The 21,375-nt window shown below is 34.7% G+C and overlaps 1 protein-coding gene across 1 annotated transcript in view; it reads right to left on the minus strand.

The window, feature by feature from the left end:
* The window catches only part of LOC111416820 (bloated), an 83,578-nt gene extending 68,425 nt beyond the window's left edge, over positions 1–15,153 (minus strand). Inside the window, exons 1-3 of the mRNA XM_071198313.1 lie at positions 15,139–15,153; positions 14,562–14,627; positions 5,540–5,564 (exon numbers count right to left, since the gene is read on the minus strand). Coding sequence (XP_071054414.1) covers positions 5,540–5,564; positions 14,562–14,627; positions 15,139–15,153 — 106 coding nt within the window. The remainder of the gene's footprint in view (positions 1–5,539; positions 5,565–14,561; positions 14,628–15,138) is intronic.
* Positions 15,154–21,375: the final 6,222 nt, after the last annotated feature.

The following is a 21,375-nucleotide window of genomic DNA, read 5'->3' on the forward strand; positions in this document are numbered from 1 at the left end:
AAATACAAATCCATATTGATTTCCAATTGTTAGTATTGTTCTTATTGAGAACATCCTTGCTCCAGGTGAATAAATTTCTTCATAATCAAATGATTTTCTTTGTCCACAACCTTTGACTACAAGTCTAGCTTTATATTGTTCTTCTATATTTGCCTCCATTGGTTTTTTAGTATATACCCATTTAGCTCTCAAAATTTCCGCATTTTTAGGTTTTTCTATTTCTTTTCATAGTCAATTGAAAATATTCTTTAAATTTATCAAATACTTCTCCTTTATGTTTTATCATATAAATTATTGTAAAATGTGAATAGTCGTCAATAAATGTTACAAAATATCTGTGACCATCACTAGATGTTGGTGTTATAGGACCACAAACATCCGTATGTATGATCTCTAACAATCGTTTACTTTTAGCTCGTGTTCTAAATGGTAGTCTAGACATTTTGCCCGCAATACAAGGTTCACAAAAATTTATTTCTTCTATTGGTATTTTGTCATTTATCCCATTGACATAATTTCCTTTTATTAATTTACTTAAACCTAAATAGTTTAAGTGCGCAAATCTACGGTGCCATTTTATAAACTCGTTATTATCATTTTGAATATTATAACATTCACCCTCTATGATTTCAAAATTTATTTCATATAATTTTTTCCGTTCACCTATGCCTATCAATCTGTTATTTTTATATAACTTTGCCTCAGCATTTTCAAAAATTATTTTTATACCCCCAGATTCTAACTTTTTAACCGATAATAGATTTTGTCTTAAATTAGGAACATATAAAACATTCTTAATGTTACACAAAATTCTTTCATTATTTATAACACTATATGCTGATATATTTCCTATCCCTACCGCATCTAAACTACTATTATTTTTCGCCACTGCTATTCTAATTGGATTTTTTAACATTAATAGATTTTTAAATACCTGCTTATCATTAACTAAATGATCAGTACAACCTGAATCTATAACGAATTTTAAATCCGTCCCACTTGCTTGTTTATTTGTATCCAATTCCCCCATAAAGCATACATTTTTATCAGGAACTTTATTATCAGCTTCCATTTTGTTATTAATGTTTTCTTCATTATTGACATAATTACTTCTCGCTTGATTACCATAACCTCTTCCTCTTGAGTACCTTCCAGGTGCTTGCCCACGAATATATCTGCCTCGTTGATTCCTGAAGTATCCTGTGTTTGAACCTCGTATCTCGGAACTGCTCCTTCCTTTATTATACCAACAATCCTTTTTAAAATGTCCCCGCTTCCCACATTTGTAACATGATTTATCCGCGATAAATGCCATCTGGTTATTTCCTGTACTGTTCTCAAAATTATTTTTATTATTTATTATTTTTTGTTTTTCATATTCCAATAATAGTTTCGATTTCACAAAATCATATTTTAATTCTTCGGATGATAAATTTTCAATAACCGTAGCAATTGTTGCAAACGATGTGGGTAACGCCATCAATAAATTACAAATTATATCTTCATGTTTCAATACGGCTCCACTTGATTTTAATTGTCTTAACACTTCTTCAAATTGATTTATAAATTTATTTAGGCATTCGCCCTCTTTCAGTTTCATTGCCAACATTTTCTTCTTGAGAAACATTTGCCCTGGCAAACCTTTCTTTTGAAAACATTCTTCCAATGCCTTCCACATTTCATATGCTGTTTCCTTTTCTCGCAAGTGTTCCAACTGGCTATCCGCTACACTTTGCACTATTAGCGACTTCGCTTTGCAGTCGTTTTTCTTTTCTGTTTCATTCAACTTAGACTGATCAATTACTGTTTTGACCATTTGTAGAACCCCTTGTTCTTCTAGAATTATTTCCATCCGGAACTTCCAATTGTAATAGTTTTCTCCATTTAATTGTTCTATTTGGGTCGTCTTGCTAGTCGATTGCATCATGTTTTAATCTTTTTTTTATTTTTAAGGTTACGGAAATTTATTATTATTAATTTAACGACTGGAATCTGGGCCCATAACCTATTAATTGTTGGTAATTTAAAGGTTCTTTTATCTTGTAATAATTAACTCTCTCTACAAAAGCTTTCGACGAATTATTTATTTTATCAATCAACAAATACAGTCATTTATTTTTTTTTTATTACTAACTACGATCATATATTTAAAAAAACAAACATCAAATATTGCCATGTAATCATTACCAATAATTTTAACATGTGACACAACAAAACGATAAACGTCAGGTTTGACACTTTTGTGCGCATGCGCCCGTCTGTTTAGTACCGTTTTATGTCTATCTTTGTTACACTTTCACATTATCGCTTTCCATCTGCGTCTATTCACCTTGAGCCACATTTTTGTTAGTAGATATATTCAGTTAGCTCAATCCATATTATATATAATCAAAGGATTAGACTATAAGTAGTTAGTTTTGTTATGATTTTCGTTTAGTTTTAAGAAAAATTAGGACGATGTGCAAGAAAAAGGTAATTCATTGAAGTCTATGACCTTCAAATTTTGACCTTGACATTTACATTTTGACAGGTATTGATTTTGGCGACTTTTCAGACGATTTTCGATTCTAAAACCATGCGAGATCGATAGATCGTGTCGATTTAGCCCTTAGGCCGCAATTTCATTCATTTCTGAATCATTTTATATATCTAAATTCCATTTTTTTCTTTCCAAACTTTAACATCAAATTACGAATTCTTCGAAGGAATTTAACACCCGAAATCGCGATTATCTAAAAGAACGAAAAATTAGCTACAAAATTACAAAATCTTAATCAAATTTAAAGTTTATTAATAATTTCGAATATTTTCAAAGTTGATAGTTATTTTCTTTAAAAAAATCAATCATTTTGGCCAACCTGTGTAATTTATAATTCCCGCCATTTTATCAACCAATCAGAGAGCTCAGATTCAAACTGAGGCGATCAAATTCGAATATCCAAGAAGCCTTTGTCCAAAAAGGGTATATAAGGCCGCGCAAATTTGACACCGAGAGAGTTCAATTTTGGCTATAGCGAAGCGTTGTCGAATCTACGTCAATTTAACCTAAAAATTTCTAACCTAAGTTTTTTTTGACAACTCAATTTTCTTTATCAAGTAAAAGTAAACAAGTGTTTCTAAATTATCTGCGAAGAAATCGAAACCATACCTGAGATCGAGTCCAATGTTCCATCCTGTTCCCGAAGGACCCGAGAACTAAATTTCCTGAGACTCCTAAACTTCTAACACCGAAGAACATCCTTCCCGCAAGACCAACCATTTTTAACTGACATGTCACGCCTCCGGAAACAAGTTAAGTGAACATAATTTCCCTTTATCGAACTCTTTAATTTTTATAACCCTCGCGATTAAAATAAAAAAAATCAATCTTAAAAGACCCTTATAAATTAACGCGTATAAGCTTTGTCAATTTCAACACTTATAAAGGAGTTACCTCTTTCTTGCACAGATTTCTTTATGCTCTATTTTATATTTAGTTCGTAAATTTAAAAACTTAGTTATAGGTGTCTCCATGAACTTGCGTTTTATTTTTTTTTTTTTTGTCCCTGAGATTCATGTTCTTTAATTTAACAAAAAAAATGTATGTTTTGTTCGTTATTATCCAATTAAATAATTGTTATATGTTTTCTGTGTGATTTATTTGTAAAAAATTTGGTTTATATAATTAATTAATTCGAACAAAACAAAATAATACAATATCTTATGAAAAATTGTTGGACCTTCGCCATTCTGCAGTCCGGTTATTCACTTTCACCAACTTTCGAAATTTTAAAATCGAGAGTTTTTCCTACTAAAAGGTGATCTTTGCATTCAATTAAAAAAAACTAGCAATAAAAAGCAACGTTACATAATTATAAATAATGTATCAAACTGCCATATTCAAATTGATTACGTCACAATCTTACAACTGTTACAGGGATTTAAGTTGAAATACTTCACACAACAAGATCTAAAATATTTTTTAGATTTTTTTCTTTTTCACTAATTAGATCGGGTATAGACCAATTTAGAATTTTGATTACTACCATAAAACTTTAATTGTTATGTTTGTTTCATTAATTAATTTTAAGTTTAATTGAAAATAATTGTTGTCGATATTAACCCCCAATAAATCTAAAATCGTATTACGTATATAAAATCGTGTTTGTATGAAAGGTGAGAGAAGTAACGATATGATTTATTACGTACACACGTACGTACGAGGACTCCAAATGGAGCGTGGAGTTCTACACTGGAAATTTGAATGGGCTGGACACGGTTGAACACGATCGTCGAACTGGCGGCTTTATTCAAGCGCCGAAGTGGGTCATATTCGCTAATGAAATTGTGCAAGTGGCAAATACCGAGGGCATTGCAACAGCGGCCAAAACCGTATAAAGGCATCGCCATTGAGGCGCACAATGGCGTTGGCGAGTTACCTAATCGTAAATATTACGATAATGGAACTACGATGGCGTTACAGGTGCTTACGATTGAATACAAAAGACTTATTATTTGGAATTAACGTCTTAACTTGATGATTATCTCTATAAACTTCTTTTCATAAATTTTTGTTGTCTTTAAGACAGATACTTAAATACTTGTAATGTGTGCAAAAATAATGAAATAGTAATATTAAGTTCTTGGAAACGAAAGGTATTTGACCAGATATCTATGCACATCTTTGTAAAGATAAGAATTTTAGTTAAAACATAAATGAATACATAAAGTTTTATGCTTCCTCTATTGGTTTTACAATAGTACTTTATCACTTCTTGGAACGAAAAGGTTTCTGACCTACATTTATGTTAACATTTATTATCTTAGCAAATAAGGAAATAATATTCCCGGAAACACAAGTCAATCTATACTTTAATTTAAATAAATTTAAGGACATTTCAAAATAATATTCCTAAAAATAGAAAATTATGCAACTCATAGTGTCAAATTGCCTTGAAAATAGTATGTAATTGAATAAAAATTTCAACTTGTGTTAATTGTTTTAAATTACCGGATGCATTTGTTGTATTGTCCATTTTTATGGGTGATGTATTACGTCTGAGCGAAAAGGTTACTCTCCAGCAGTTCGAAATTTTATTCGATTTGCAAGGTGAGCGCGGTCGTTAACGAAAAGAAAAAATAGATACTAACGTATTTATATTTCGCGATTGTATACCGTGATGTGATCTTGGAAAAACTAGAGCGATCAAGATCCGCATTAAAGTTTAGAAGTCAAGCGCGATGTGCAATACGTCGAGCACGGAAGTGGGATGTTATTATACAATGTTTCGTAATGAAATCTTGCGAAGCCATCGTAAACTTGTACCAAGGAACAAACAACACCTTGACGCAGGTTCGTAAACAATGTGGGTGTAACATTTTAGGCTACGTCATCGTGCCATGAGGCTTTGTTTGTCATTGTTCTTTTTTAGTATGTTCATTATAATATTTGAGCTTTCACGGCGAAGATTTTTTTATTTTCGTTAAATATTGCGTAAATCGAAATTTTATGTAAATTTTATAAATGAAAGTGAAAACGAAATGAAATCTGATAGCTTACCAGTATTTAGGAATTTGTTTCTTACCTGAAACAAGCAATAAAATTAAATTTACTTGTGTAATATAACGTTACAAAATACAAAACGTTAAGTTATGTAAGACTTTCATTACCTAGTATTTTATACTTTGTCACTTTATTTATTTTAATTAGATATTTAAAATGAATTACGGAAGTCCTTTAGCGAGATAATGGGATAAATAATTGTTGGTGAGTGTCATTTGACGTAATTTCTCAGTGTGCAATCCTTTGTCTTACGTGCTATAGTAATGACCTTTAATCTGTATACCAATTAATGTCGAACGAGAGCCGTTATAGGCGAGAACAGCATAGACAACAAGAAGAGAAAGGGAAACGCAACCACAGGAAGCAATTAAACCGCGTAGACTAAAATCTAAAGTCGACGCGAATTGTTACGTGTGAACCAGTAAATAAACAGAGCGAAGAGAACCTGGAGTGTGACTTACGGTGGTTTTACTTTCTTTTGAAAAGCGAAGTTTGCTATTCTATAGGTGTATTAGGTACACAGAAAGCGAGAGAAGTTTAAACGCCAGATATGGAAGAACGTCGCTGTGTAATTTCCTAGGTATAAATTGACAGCAATTTACATTTCCACGGCGCTGGATTAGTGGATACTAACGACTGAGGGGCAGCCATCGCATGTCGCTAATGCAATCTTATAGCTTGTAATTTGCTATTACAATATTAACACTATTAACGAGTAACGGAGCACTAGAGAACATATGGTCGGCCTAACGACCGCGGCAAAAATAAGACGAATCGAAACCGGCGGTACGCCGAGCACCATTTGAATTATAGGTTATGGAGCCGCACTATTCTCTCCGTAATCCTGCAGGAAATTGATACGCCACATTAGCCTGTGGATCGAACCAGGAATCGCTGTTAGGGCTGCAGGCTGACACGTGAGAGAGTTTACTCGGCGTGATGTATTGGAATTCGATTATGTGAACCAGGAACAACAATAACCACGACGAATTCATTTCTATTTACAATTAAATTATTCAAATTAATTGCATATTATTCTTCTTTTTGCTGTTATTGCATCATTTTTTAAAACAAAAACTTGGAAACGTAGAAACGATTAAAAGATTTCTCAAATCAGAGAAAACCTGGTTTGCAAGACGACTATTTCGTAATGCTTTAAGTTCTAGCCCCTGCGTAACTTTATTGAATTTTCGTGTTGTCAATAATAGAGTTGGAAGTAGAACGATCGGTTGGCGATTAGAACGTGCCGAATTCAATAGAAACTATTTCGATGAATAAGGATATCTAAATCATGAATTATGTCAACATATGTTCAAACGGAAAATTATTCCAGTTTAATTTCCTATAAATTTAATACTACTTGATCATTAAAGCAGCATTTTATGGATACTTGGTCATTCAGCGATTGAATTCTTTTGCATGACATTAATAATAATTATGTAGACTAAAAATATACAGGGTGAGTCAGAAAAAATGGGAAATCGGAATACCGAAGACACTAGACACCAAAATATGATGATTTAACCTAACATGTCTTATACAAATGTCGGTGGTTTTTAATTTTTAATACACATTTTTTGATAATTTTGAAGGTTTTTGTACTATTAACATAAAATTTGGTAGTTAGATGTTTTCGAGCATGATAAATACGAATTTGATATTTGTTTTGTGATTACTCGTAGAGGACGCTAGATACACAAAAAAAGTACTCAAAGAAGTACAAAAAAGGTACTCTTGCTTACACTGTCTAAGTCTACTGGTTTCCAAGTTATCTACTTTTAATTGTTTCAAAGTAATTTTAAGGTTAACATTTAAAATCAATAACACACAGTAACTATAGCAATTAGTAACGATAATAATCAATAACAATTAATTAATAACAATAGAATATTGTGACCATTTTCAAAAATCCGGTGGACTTAAATCTGGATTTCTCACTATTAAAAAACTTATTATGTCGTGACATTTTCAAATTGGTAATAACTTTATTGTTGGTAAAAATGATTATTGCACACGGAAATTAGATCAATGTTGACAATTAACAGGCAATTGTCGAAACATAAGCGGAAAAATAACACAACTTTGCTTATGTTAAAAAATAAATATTTTAGAAGAAAAAATACATTTAAACATTTAAAAGGAAACAATTCGAAAACCGATAGACTTAGACAATTGGAATAAGAGTACCTTTTTTATGTAAAATTGAATGCTCTTTGTGATTTGCAGCTCTTATTGGTCGTAGCTGTCGAGTCAAAAAACTTATGATTTGATTTATCAAACGAGCAGCGTGTATCTAGCGCCCTCTACGAAAAATAACAAAACAAGTTTGAAATTCGTATTTCTCATGCTCGAAAACATAAAACTACCAAATTTTATGTTAATAGTACAAAAAACTTCAAAATTATCAAGAAATTTCGAAATAAGAATTTAACACCCTATGCCTAGAAAACCACTGACATTTGTATAAGAGATGTTACGTTAAATCATCATATTTTGGTGTCTAGTATCTCCGGTATTCGGATTTCCCATTTTTTCTGACTCACCCTGTATAACTAAAACTAATACACAAACATCCAAGTAAGTGTGCAGATAGGCATTCGACATGGCGATATCTTTAAATGCGTGCTTACCATATACAGTGTATACAGCGTGTCCCGTATCTTCCGCATCAGAGCATTATACGGTTGTAGAATACATTATTCTGAAGCGATCTTTCTAATAAAATTTTTTCGAAATGTTTATAATAACCGCACGGGAACTGTTTAACGACGACCAATAACGGACAACTTTGATTCATCGAAAAAGTTTATTTCTCTTTCCATAACGAATCTATTGGTGAGCGGACCGGCCGAGGGTGGCACCGATTACCTGAGTCTGATTTGCGATCTGCTGATTGGACGAAAAACAGTTCCTTTAAACAGTTCCCATGCGGTTATTATAAACATTTCGAAAAAATTTTATTAGAAAGATCGCTTCAGAATAATGTATGCTACAACCGTATAATGCTCTGATGCGGAAGATACGGGACACGCTGTATTGTTGCCCATTATGTATGGAATATAGTATATATCTCGGTAAATGTTGACTTTATAAAGATTTTTTTATACAAAATTTGCTTAATATTTTATTTGCCATAATAAGACTGCATTCAATTGTTTTTAAGTCAGAAAACAAATGAGTAACGACTAACACTTGAATTTTTTTAAATGGCAATATACCCTTTCGATAGGCTCATTTGATAGAGATTACTTTTCTCTTTACGATGACGTAAAATTTTTATACCCTTACATCAGAAAGTTTTTGAAAAAAATGTAAAAATTGTTTATTAATAAAAATTAATCAATAACATTAATCTAAATATCCGAGATCGTCAAATACCTCGAATTATTTCTGAAATAAAAACAATTGAATGCTGTCTTATTATGGCAAATCAAATATTAAACAACTTTTGTATAAAATGTTTTTTTATAAAGTTGATAGCTACCAAGATATATACTATATTCCATACATAATGGGCATGCTGTATATTTTTCTATACAGGGTGTTCCGGTGACTCGGGGCATAAAATTAACCTCATATACTAGAGCAAAAATGATGACATCTCGTGAAAAAAAATTATTATAAAAGTCTTCAAATGGCTAAGATATGGGCCATCAAAGTTCAGAAATTTTAACACATTTTTCTAAATATTTTCAATACCATTTATGGTAGAGCGTTGAAATTTGGTACAGGGTAAAAAAATATCAAGCAAAATCATTGAACCAATTTTGACTTTGATCGGGCTGCGGCAACCATGCTATACAGGATGTCCCTAAAATTTGTTTGCTCAGAACTTTTTTGTTCGCTCGTAACCCTACATTTATTTTTGTACTTTTTAATAGAAAATTTATTTTAGAAACTATTATCACTCTTTGAAAATTTTGATAACATTTACCGTTTTCGAGTTATACGCGAAAATATTAAGCTTCGATTTCAACAAATTCCAACAAAAATATTAACAATAACAATAAAATTATAAACAAATAGTAATAAATAAAAAAGAACAAAAAAATACTAAAGCAGATGCACGCCTGATATCGCCGTCTTAAATTAAAGCGCACTCTGCGGAGAACATCGATCTCAGTTTGAAGTTGATCAAATGAATCAACAATTCGCAACCTCAGTTGATCAACTCGTTTTCGATCAACTGATTTAAACGCAGTTAATTAGCGATTTAACGCGTCCCCATAAATAAAAATCTACAGGTGTAAGATCCGGCGATCGGGGGGCCAACTTATCGGTGCACCTACTCCTAGTCCAATCCACCGTCCCAGAAAACGTTCCCTCAGAAATTCTTGGACAGCTTGTGTGCTATGCACAGGAGCAGCATTATGCATATACTACATTGCTTGCCTTGTGTTTAAAGGACCGTCATCTAAAAAATCATCTAATTCTTCTAAATGTCGCCTGTATGTACGTCCATCCAGCCTTGATGGCAAGAAAACGGGTCCAATAATTACATCGCCCATAATGCCAGCCCAAACGTTAAGAGAAAATCTCCATTGTGATTTCCAAGTTTTCTTAAATCTTGGATTTTCGTCCGCCCAACTATGTAAATTTCTCAAATTAAAGATTCCATCTTTAGAAAAAGTGGATTCATCTGTAAAAAGTACTTTTTCAGAAAACTGATCATCAATTTGGATTTTGTGCTGCATTATTTGGCAATATTGCAGTCGCAGTAGGTAATCAGCCAGTCGAACTTCCTGAACTTTGTAACAATGAAATGGATAAAGTTGTTGCTAGTGAAGAACACTCCAGACAGTTGTTTTTGAAGTTAAAAAGTGCCTCGCCATATCCAAAGTACTAGCTGTAGTATTTTCTTCTACGTAGTGTAGAATATCTTCTTCTAGTTCGGGTGTTCGGACTGATCTTACGTTACTGTTACTTACTAAATTTCGGCTTAAACGTCCCATTTTCCCTTAAACGGGTTTCAGTCCTTAAAAATGTTTTTCGATTGGGCGCTCTGCGATTCGGAAATTTCTCCCGATAACGGTTAGCGGCTGCTACGGCGTTTCCATGACATTCCCCTAATGTCAAAATCATGTCAGTTTGTTCACTAAATGTGTAACTCTCCATTTTTAACACTTAAAATTAATAAAAACTTAACTAACAAAAAACTATCATTTGTGTTTAAACGACATAAGCAAGTTGACAGCTCAATTTGTTTTTTTTAATTGCCATGGCCAACCTTGACTTTTTCGAAGTTTTTTGTTTTTTAGTGTTACCATTGAAATCGAAGCTTAATATTTTCGCGTATAACTCGAAAACGGTCATGTTATCAAAATTTTCAAAGAGTGATAATAGTTTCTAAAATAAATTTTCTATTAAAAAGTACAAAAATAAATGTAGGGTTACGAGCGAACAAAAAAGTCCTGAGCAAACAAATTTTAGGGACAGCCTGTATAGCATGGTTGCCGCCGCCCGATCAAATTTGTACCTAATTTCAACGCTCTACCATAAATGGTATTGAAAATATTTAGAAAAATGTGTTAAACCTTCTGAACTTTGATGGCCTATATCTTGACCATTTGAAGACTTTTATAATAATTTTTTTTCACGAATCATCATTTTTGCTCTAGTATATGAGGTTAATTTTATGCCCCGAGTCACCGGAACACCCTGTATAATACCTATTTATTTTTAATTCTGATAATTCTTTCTTATAATAAGATATAACGAGATGGAACTCCTTTTTAGTATATTCAATTAACAGAAAACATATTGAAATAGCGATCTGTATCGATCCCCAAAAAAGGATTTAATGATTTTTATTTACGAGTACAAGGTTTTTTAGACAATTCAGTTAGTTGTAGCGACTTCCAAATAAGAACATCAGTAAACCGTGTCACGGCACGCAACAATGGTAACCGCCTTGATCTAGCATTGAAATAACCAAGTTAGATCGTAAGGTTAGAACAACGTTGAGCTTTGTTACTTGCAGGTATTTATATATTTAGCAGTTTCTATTTACTTTGCACTTTAAGCAATTTCCCTAGCGTGTTCTTTATTCGTTCAGAAGGTCAGAATATGTTCCTTACGAGCCGGACCCGGGCTCATAACTCCACCGAAGGACTTATTCTATACCTTGGGGCTGTGGCCGGGTCGCGAAGAGCAGCTTCTAGATCTACATAGACCGTAGATATACTTGTAGTTAGCCGCGCTCGTCCAGCGACCATAATCTACCGACATTGTAGTAATAACGCATTACGTTATCGCGCATGCAAATATCCGCACGGCCGCCCGACAACGACTGCCTTGACATTTATGGCCAATAGGTAACCGCGCGCACTGCAAAACCAGCGCGTCTCGGTCTAACTCTTCGTGATCTCACTGCCGCTACGATTTTATTTCTGCACCGGTTCGCCGTTGTTTGCCACTTTAATGAGCGAACAGTCACATTTAACATTTTCCCACATGAGAACTACATGGTTTTATATCTATAGCGGTTCGTCTACACACTTTTTACTCATTACTTCCACGGAGACATCAACGCAAAATTAGAACACCAACTTTGAATTCCAAACATTTCTATACCAACAGTAACAAGAATCTTTTTTTACAGTAATCTAACCAAGTCCTTAAACGTGTATTAAAATTCCTTTTTTTTTATTTATAGTTCTATTTATAGTGTTAGTTTTAGTTTTAGTTCAATTGTACAAATATCGTATAGGAAATTTATTATCGTAATTTCCTTAACTTGTGTTCTAATTTATTTACACTAATACAATTTCTTGGAAAGACCTTTCAAATGCACTTGACTCACTTGGGAATGGAATAATTACCGAGAAATTATTAACCTATTGTCCGGTCAACAAAAACAAGGCGTGGGAGATTTCTCGAAAAATTTTCTTTTTCGCATTGACGGCTTAGAGAAACAAGTGAAATACGTCTGCTGTGTGCAGCTAACCTGTGCTCCTTTTACCGACGTAAACCGTTCTCGATCGGCGACCTTCGGCTTTGGTGTGGCAATCGAACAATCTGTGCCGTTTCGTATGGATATAACTTAACGTTGTTATTGTCGTACGATACCATTCTTAAAGGTATTTCTGCAATATTACGCGCATTCCTTTACGTGTTATCTATTTGCAATTAGCCACCAATCGCTTTTATATGTATGTAATGCGCGTCGGTATTTACACAAAAAGCAATTTGTAATTACGGCCGCCAGCAGCTGAGCGGAGGTGTTTTCACACACATGAAGTATCCGAGTTGAGCAATAACCACTCAATTATCTGATTATTTGGATTTTCTATGAAAAACTAACGTTTAATAACGATAATAAATTGAATACGAACAGTGTATTGGGTATTTAGTATTATTAGTTGATGGGATTTAACGCAAATTCTTGGTACTTATTCACGTATTTTCATTCATTTATTCGTTCATTGATGCTTATTGGTGGGATAGAAGGTAAAATATATCATTTATGGTGGTGATCGTGTGAAGCGCATGTTTGACATGAGGACAAGATATCTCACCGCCTGCGCGGGCAATGCGTGAAACAGCTAAAATTTATCGGTCTCGTATAAATATCCGAACAGATAAGGCGACGTGAATGCCCCATAGCGGTCCGGTGTCCTGCGTGAGTTACCATCGCTATTGATTATTTACTGCCGGCTCCACAATGCTCATTTCCTGGTTCCCAATATTGTGAGAGGCACGCCCTCTGCAGCGCGTCGCGAATTCCCTTTCTCGTCGATTTATGGTGTCGCGACAGGGAATAGTTTATGCGAATAGTTACGTTCACGTTCCAGCACATCCAATTTTGGAATTATTTGCCTGCGGAAAGGGCCGAACCGACCGAAGACGATTCTAGAGACGGATGTACCTAGAAAAATGTTCGTTTTCCCGCAATAGAAATTCTTAACTGTGCGAGCAATTACACTCGATCAGATCGACGTGTGAAAACATAAGCAGCCAAGTGCAATTATGCTAATGCGTTCAGTACCAGCACATTAGCCCTTCCCGTACGTCCCCGAGATCTCTCTTCGCGACCGGATTCAAGTCTCGCATTCGGACCCGCAACGGACAGATGGCGCTGCTTCAATGCGGATATTACATAAGGGAGCGATAAATCTACTCTGCGTGCTAGCGTCTTCACTTCCCGCTCCTCTTTACAACTGCTATATTGTAACAAATAAGCAATAATGTTCGTCGGCATAAGACATACGAGAAACAAGAAACATTAATAAGTCTGTACTACGTACTATAAGATGACTCCTAACAATATTTAACAATTTACCACAGTGGGTTATTTAACTAAATTTAAATATGTATCTAATTTTAGCATATTATCTAATTTTAGCATTTACTTAGTAAAACTTAGCATGATAAAGTGATGAGAGAATGTTTGCAAAAAAGGTATAAAATGATCTTGCAGTTGGATCACTGTTTATTTCTGGTAGGTACTTATCACTAATAATTATCGCTTATCGCTTAATCTCTACGTCTGATTAATTTAATAAAAAAATAATAATAAAACAAATAACATTGTGTAACATCAAAAGAATTATTGGGTTGGGTTAATACCGAGAAGCTCTAATTTAATTAGCATTCAAACAACATCATAACTTTTATTTTTACCACAATACAGTGACAGCAGGAAGTGTAAGTAAATTGTGTCCATCAGATATCAATGGTTTTACTGCTTAGCGACATCAGTGTTGAATTATTCAATCGAATCCTGGCGTCTGTGCATATTTTACCGCTTTTGGTATGCTGTTATCACAACAGAAGTTACATCTTTAATATTTCAAAAAAGAATTCCACACATAATCCAATAAGAAAAAAAAAGAATGGCATAAATTACAAAATTGTGGGAATTCTTACTAAGTAATCAATGTGTGTTAAATTGTAAACAAGAAGAAGGCGTTTTGTGGTAATTTGCCTCTCGAAGATGAATGAATCATGGATCCATTCATCTTCAAGGCGAAAGAGAGCGAAAGGAGAACTGAAAAGAAACCATTGTGAATCGACTCACGTTTGCTGTTGGCGCGCCGTCGTCGTCGTCTCCAAAAAACGTTTGGTAAAGTGAGAAGGCGCCAATCTTAACTTAACACTAACAAAATGAGAAGCACACGCGCGTGTACACGTATCTACCGGCGGTTAAAGAAACAAATTCGAAAAAACGACGACAATATGCGCCGACGACGAATATAGGAGTGATCGTGTCGATTTCGAAGGTTGCGTTACGTACCGCGGTCTGCCGGTTCGGACCGGCGCGGCTCCTTTCATTTTCCCTTACGTAATGCGGGCGCAAACGCGTCGCTCTCAGCCGACTTATTAATTTTCTTTTCTCGTTATGCGGACCACACTCGAAATATAACCGGCTCTGATGGTGGTAGGGATCGAAAGCGGAGATGTTATTAGAGATCGCGTGGAACGACAGAGAAAGCAGCTCTGCCTGATCTACAGCCGGTGCCTTCTACGGGAGTACTGAGCACTAACATCAAATATCACTGAATTCGTAGCGGTAATATAGTGAAGCGAGTTTTCAGATGACAGCTCAGTCGACCGCAGCGTAAACGTCATCACCTCTACGCAGTTTGTCCTTTTACATTAGAAAAACTCATCTTTATCATTTCTATTTTTAACGTAGCATTTTTATATCGGAATTTTCATATAACTCGCAATATATGAGTGCAGTACCAGTGTGAAGTTACTCATAAATTCCATCCATAAAAAAAACTTTTTTGTTTGTGTATCGATTTTAATGATTAATAGCTCATTAGAAAGATCTCGTGGAGTAGAGCCTAACATAGTTTTGGCGGCTCAGATTTTGGGCGGGAACACCTTAAATTCCGCGAAAAACAGTAAAATATATAGAAAAATTCTCTAACTTTAGAGTCCCAAAAATTGAAAACTAATTAACATAACATCAGGTATGATTACCAAATCAGAATGCGTATACTGTCTTCTACACAAAAGTGAATTTTGGTCGTCGCTAAATCATATGGGTAATTAGAAAAGTGCAAGAAAACACGAACCGGTTTCCAGACGTACGTGGCGCCAGGCGGTTCTTTGAAAAGCAAAATCATATCCATAAGTATAACTTTTTTGTTAATGGTCCGATTTAAGTTTGTGTAATACCTTTTTGGAAAAGGTTCGTCCTGTAGATCATGTCATAGTAATGGCGGCGCGGAATTCTAACAATAACCGTAATTAAACGATTAAAAAGGTTATAAACAATCATACCCATAAATACAACTTTTTTGCTAATCGTCCGATTTTAATGTGTGATACCTTTTTGGAAAGGGCTCGTCCTGTAGATCATGTCATAGTAATGGCGGCGCGGAATTCTAACAATAACCGTAATTAAACGATTAAAAAGGTTATAAACAATCATATCCATAAATATAACGTTTTTGTTAATTGTCTGTAACTAACTAATAACTAATAAATATAACTTAATACGAGATGTGTAATAAACGAAAAGTCAAACAAAGTGCCAGAAGAGAGTTGAGCGAAACGCGATCCATTAACATACAATTCACAGTATGAAAATACGACCTTTAACAACAGCCAGGAACATTTAAAACAAATTTCCAAAACTAGATTATCCTTTACAAGCAGATTGATACAATTGTGGAGTTCTTGTCTGTCATTTGATTGACTGTATATTATCAAATAAACCATTTAAATCATTAAATGCAGATTCATACAGAAACATTATTATTGAAACTTTATTAAAAAAACTCCGACTCATTAAAGGAAAAATGTCTCTATTTCGCTGAAGAGGTTCATAATGAATTCAAATACAAACAATGCTCGTAGATGACTCATGATACCTGCAAAAATAGTTTGGACGAGCGGTTTGAGTTTTGTAGACAGCGATCTTAAACTGTAATGGGGCCGTTACACATTATTTTTTCTATTGGCTTATTCGATAGTTTAGCAAAATTGAAGACTTCTATTAATTTTGTATTTTTCAGAGGGCCTAAAAAAAAATGAAAATTTGAAAAAACTTTGGATACGTCACCGTCGTTTCGCACGCGGTTGGTTGAAATAAAAATCAATAAAAGGTGCATGAGCGAGATACCACGAGAATCTTATGCGCTAGAAGAAGAGATCCGAACGATTCACGTTTTGTCTGATCTTCTTGATCTTACGTGAAAACCTCGTAAACGTAACCAAAGCTGTTATACAGGGAATTTTGAATTTTAATATTAATTATTTGAAAAATTAAACATTTTTAGAATCTGAAAATGTTACCAATCCTTCTATTTTTACATACTTTATTGATTTTTTGAAAGACTGTCTTTCTATTTGATTGAGGGTAACGGCCCTATACGGTACAGTAAAAATGTGCCATCAATTTTTATATACAATTTAATGTAGCAACTAAATGTAACTACAATTAAATTAGATTTTAGTAGTTGACTACTTATACAATTTTGTTTAATTGATCTCATTTTGTAAATAATTGTTGTAGCTAGTTTTAGATACTTATTATCTTTACAGAAAAATTATATAATATACAGTTGACTTGTCGTTAATAATAATGAATTATAGTATTTTATTAATATACTGTGTTTTTACTTATTATAAAAGTGTGACAGTTACTAACAATGTTTAAAGGACTAAGAATATAATTATTTATAACGTTTTTAATCGTTTAATCACCCTTATTGTTAGAATTTCGCGCCGCTATTACTATGATATGATCTATGATGTTATGTTAATTAGCTTTCAATTTTTAGGACTCTAAAGTTAGAGATTTTTTTTATATATTTCACTGTTTTCGCGGAATTTAAGGTGTTCCCGCCCAAAATCTGCGCCGCCAAAACTATGTTAGGCTCTACTCTACGAGATCTTCCTAATGAGCTATTAATCATTAAAATCGATACACAAACAAAAAAGTTTTTTTTATGGATGGAATTTATGGGTAACTTCACACGGGTGAGTGCAGTAACCATAGTTACGAAACTATTATGCATTTGCACTATCCCATATGCAATAAGTTTTGTTTGGACGAAGGTGAGGTCCTTATGACAAGAATTATATCAGATTTAGCCGCTCGTCTCTCAAGACGACTAAATCCAAATGATTCTAGTTCTAGGTCTTGTGTTGGTTCTAGTGATAGTGCTAGTGCAAAACTAGAACTAACACTAAACCTAGAACTAGAAACATTCGGGTTTAGCAGTGCGTCTTCAGGCGATTCTTTCCTCTAGGGCAGTGTTTTTCAACCTTTTTCATGACACGACCCCCCTAGTAACAAAAAATCCCGTCGACCCTTTTTTTCATGTATGTTAAAAATATTTAATCCATAGAAAAATTTACGACAATTAAATTTAATAATTGTCGTTATTTATGACGACAATTATTTGAAATTTGGGTTTACTGTGATTGAGAATAAACCGCAGTGCGTAATTTGCTTTGAAATTTTGTCAAGAGAAAGCATGAAACCATCGAAGTTGATACGCCAGCTAAACACAAAACATCCTAATGAAAAAATAAACCCGTGGAATTTTTTGAGCGAAAACTAAAAGGTCTTGAACATCAAAAAAACTGCTATAGGACAAATGTCCAACCTAAATGAGAAAGCGTTGCTCGCTAGTTATCGAGTAGCTTTTCGTGTGGCTAAAGCAGGAAAACCTCACAGTATTGCCGAAAATTTGATTTTACCAGCGGCTTTAGATATAGCAGAGATTATGTTTGGCAAACAAGAGGTCGAAAAGCTCAAAAGTATACCTCTCTCTGACAATACCATTCAACGCACGATAAGCAATATGGCGACTGACGTTCGTGATCAAGTCATAGAAAAAATAAAGAAAAGTTCTTTTGTGTCCTTACAATTTGATGAATCAACGGATATTGCGGATATTAGCTTTTGTGCGTTTTGAATCCAATGAAATATTGATGGAAGAAATACTATTTTGCAAGGCACTTCCCAAAAATGCTACAGGTCAGTTCTTGCATGACATGTTCGTTGAAGCTACGCAAGATATGAATATCGATTGGGCACAAAAATGCATTGCTATTTGTAGTGACGGAGCAAAAGCCATGACTGGTGCGAAGAGTGGATTTATTGCTAGACTGAAAGAACAAATGCCAAACGCTTGTTGGATGCACTGCTTTCTCCATCGCCAAGCTCTTGCAGCCAAAACCCTGCCACAAGAATACAGTCAAGTTCTAAATATTATTATTAACATTGCAAATTCTATCAAAGGAAAAGCGTTGCAGACTCGATTGTTTGGAATCATTTGTGAAGATATGGGGGCACTACACCGTAATTTGCTTTACCACACAGAGGTTAGGTGGTTATCAAAAGGCAAAGTACTGACCATAGTTGTGGAACTTCGCGCTGAACTGTTAGTATATTTACAACAAGCCAAGTCACATTACTCTGAATTCATTTCTGACCCGGAATTCCTTTTGAAATTGGCTTTTCTTTCCGACTTATTTGAGCATTTAAACAACTTGAATAAAAGTCTTCAAGGGCGGGATGAAAATGTCATTACAGCAAAAGACAAACTCCATGGCTTTATAAAAAAAATTGAATTGTGTCAAAACAAAATTGTGAAATCAAAACAACTTTGATTCATTTTCGTCGACACAGTCTTTCATTGAAGAAGTCGGAAGCGAGATAAACATTAACTCATATATATCTGGTATGAAAATGGTGTTAGATAATTTGAAGAAAGAGTTGTGTCATTACTTCTCAGTGCAAGAGATATCGATTAAAACTGGGCAAAGATGGATCTTAAATCCATCTTTTTACTAGGGTACCAGTTAAGGATGCTGTAGAGGGTCTTCGCCGAAAACTCATTCCGGAGGGTTTACCAGGATACGTGCCAGATCTGGTGGAGTATTGCTTATCGTCGACGTATTTCAGCTGGAAAGGAGAATTTTACGAGCAGTTCGAAGGGGCAGCCATGGGATCTCCACTATCGCCAGTTATAGCTAATTTCTACATGGAATTATTCGAAGAGGACGCTTTGAAGAAGAGCCAGTGGAAACCAAAACTATGGCTCCGATATGTGGATGACACGTTTGTGATATGGCAACATGGTCAAAAACGACTCCAAGAGTTCTTGGATCACTTGAACTCTCAACATCCTATGATTAAGTTCACCATGGAAACAGAAACTGCCAAGAAACTACCCTTCCTAGATGTGTTGGTCACCAGGACGACAAATGGAGATATAGAACTTGGTGTATACCGAAAGAAGACCCATACCAACAGGTATTTACAGGCATGTTCACATCATCATCCCCAACAGAAGAGGTCCGTGATCCGTACATTATTTCAGCGAGACTATGTGAAGGAGAGAACTTGAAGAAGGAGCAACACTTTCTACGAGGCGTGCTGCAGAAGAATGGATACACTTCGAGGGACATCAAGCAGCGAAAGCAGAAAGAGGACACGGTAAGTACAAAACCACTTGGATTTATCTGTCTTCCCTATGTTTCAGGTGTAACGGAACGAATTGCTAGGCACCTCAAGAAGAACGACATCGTAGTGCGGTACGGCACGGTCAGCAAAATTAGCCAAGGACAAACTAACTCCATTAAAAGGAGCGGGAGTCTATCGACTACCGTGTAGTTGTGGGAAGGTTTATATTGGCCAAACTGGACGCAACGTCGAGTGCCGCATCAAGGAGCATGAGAGGGACGTAAGGCTGAAGAAGATCCAGCAGTCGGCGGTTGCGGAACATTGCCATGCAGAGGGGCACCGAATAGACTTCGAACAAACAAAGGTGCTGGCTAGGGGCAACAGATACTACCAAAGACTGACAAGAGAAGCCATAGAGATTCACCGACATAATAATAACGTCAACAGAGAGGATGGCTGGGAGCTTAGCAGAACGTGGAAGATGGTGGTGAACACGAAGACCTCTTCCCGCCTCACACCGGACGCGACGCAATTAGTTATTAATTAGTTAGTAATTAGCGTTAACTGATTATTAATTAGTTTTTCCGACTTATATATAATTACCGATTTTTTGATCTCGTCACTTCGAACCAGTTTCTGAAGAAGGTTGCAACATGGCATCCGAAACGTTAAACCTTTTATTAAAAGACGCACGGCAAAACCCGAAAGTTTCTAGTGTTAGTTCTAATCTTAGTTTGGATCTTAAATCCGTTTTTAAATGCAGTTATAAATGAGGCAAATTTAGCAACTAAGCTCAAAGAGAATCTGCTGGAATTATCTGTCGATGGAATGTTACACTTGAAATTCAAGTCTGAAAATTTGGATACCTTTTGGTTAAAAAGAAAAACAGAATACCCGGAATTAACAACCGAGGCTTTGAAGTGTTTGATTCCATTTTCTACCTCGTACTTGTGCGAGTTGGCATTTTCATCAATGGCCCAAATAAAAAGTAAACTAAGAAATCGCTTAAATTTGGAAAACGATTTAATACTTAAAGTTGCAAAAACGGATTCACGATGGGAGAAATTGATTGAACAAACTCAAGCGCAAGATTCACGAAGATTTTATTTTTTGTTAATGTGTTTGTATAAACAACATAACAAGTATCATTTTGTTAACTCTTTTTAATCTACCTCCTTGAAATTTATTGATTATTTTACTGAGTTCTCGCGACCTCCCTACAGAGGCTTCGCGACCCCCTGGGGGGTTTGAAAAACACTGCTCTAGGGGTTTGGCTGTCTGGTTCAGAAAAAATATTCAATGTATAACATAATTGATTTTGCAGAAATCAAATTTGTAATTGAAATTCTTTCAGTTTTTTGAAATTTTTTTCAGTTCTTATCTTATTGTGTTTATATCATCTATATTTTATTAGTGTAAATATTATCCATAAAGCTTCTTTTTTATCTACATATTCTTT

The sequence above is a fragment of the Onthophagus taurus genome, chromosome 7 (genome assembly GCF_036711975.1).
Source record: "Onthophagus taurus isolate NC chromosome 7, IU_Otau_3.0, whole genome shotgun sequence".
In the NCBI taxonomy this organism is placed as follows: domain Eukaryota; kingdom Metazoa; phylum Arthropoda; class Insecta; order Coleoptera; family Scarabaeidae; genus Onthophagus; species Onthophagus taurus.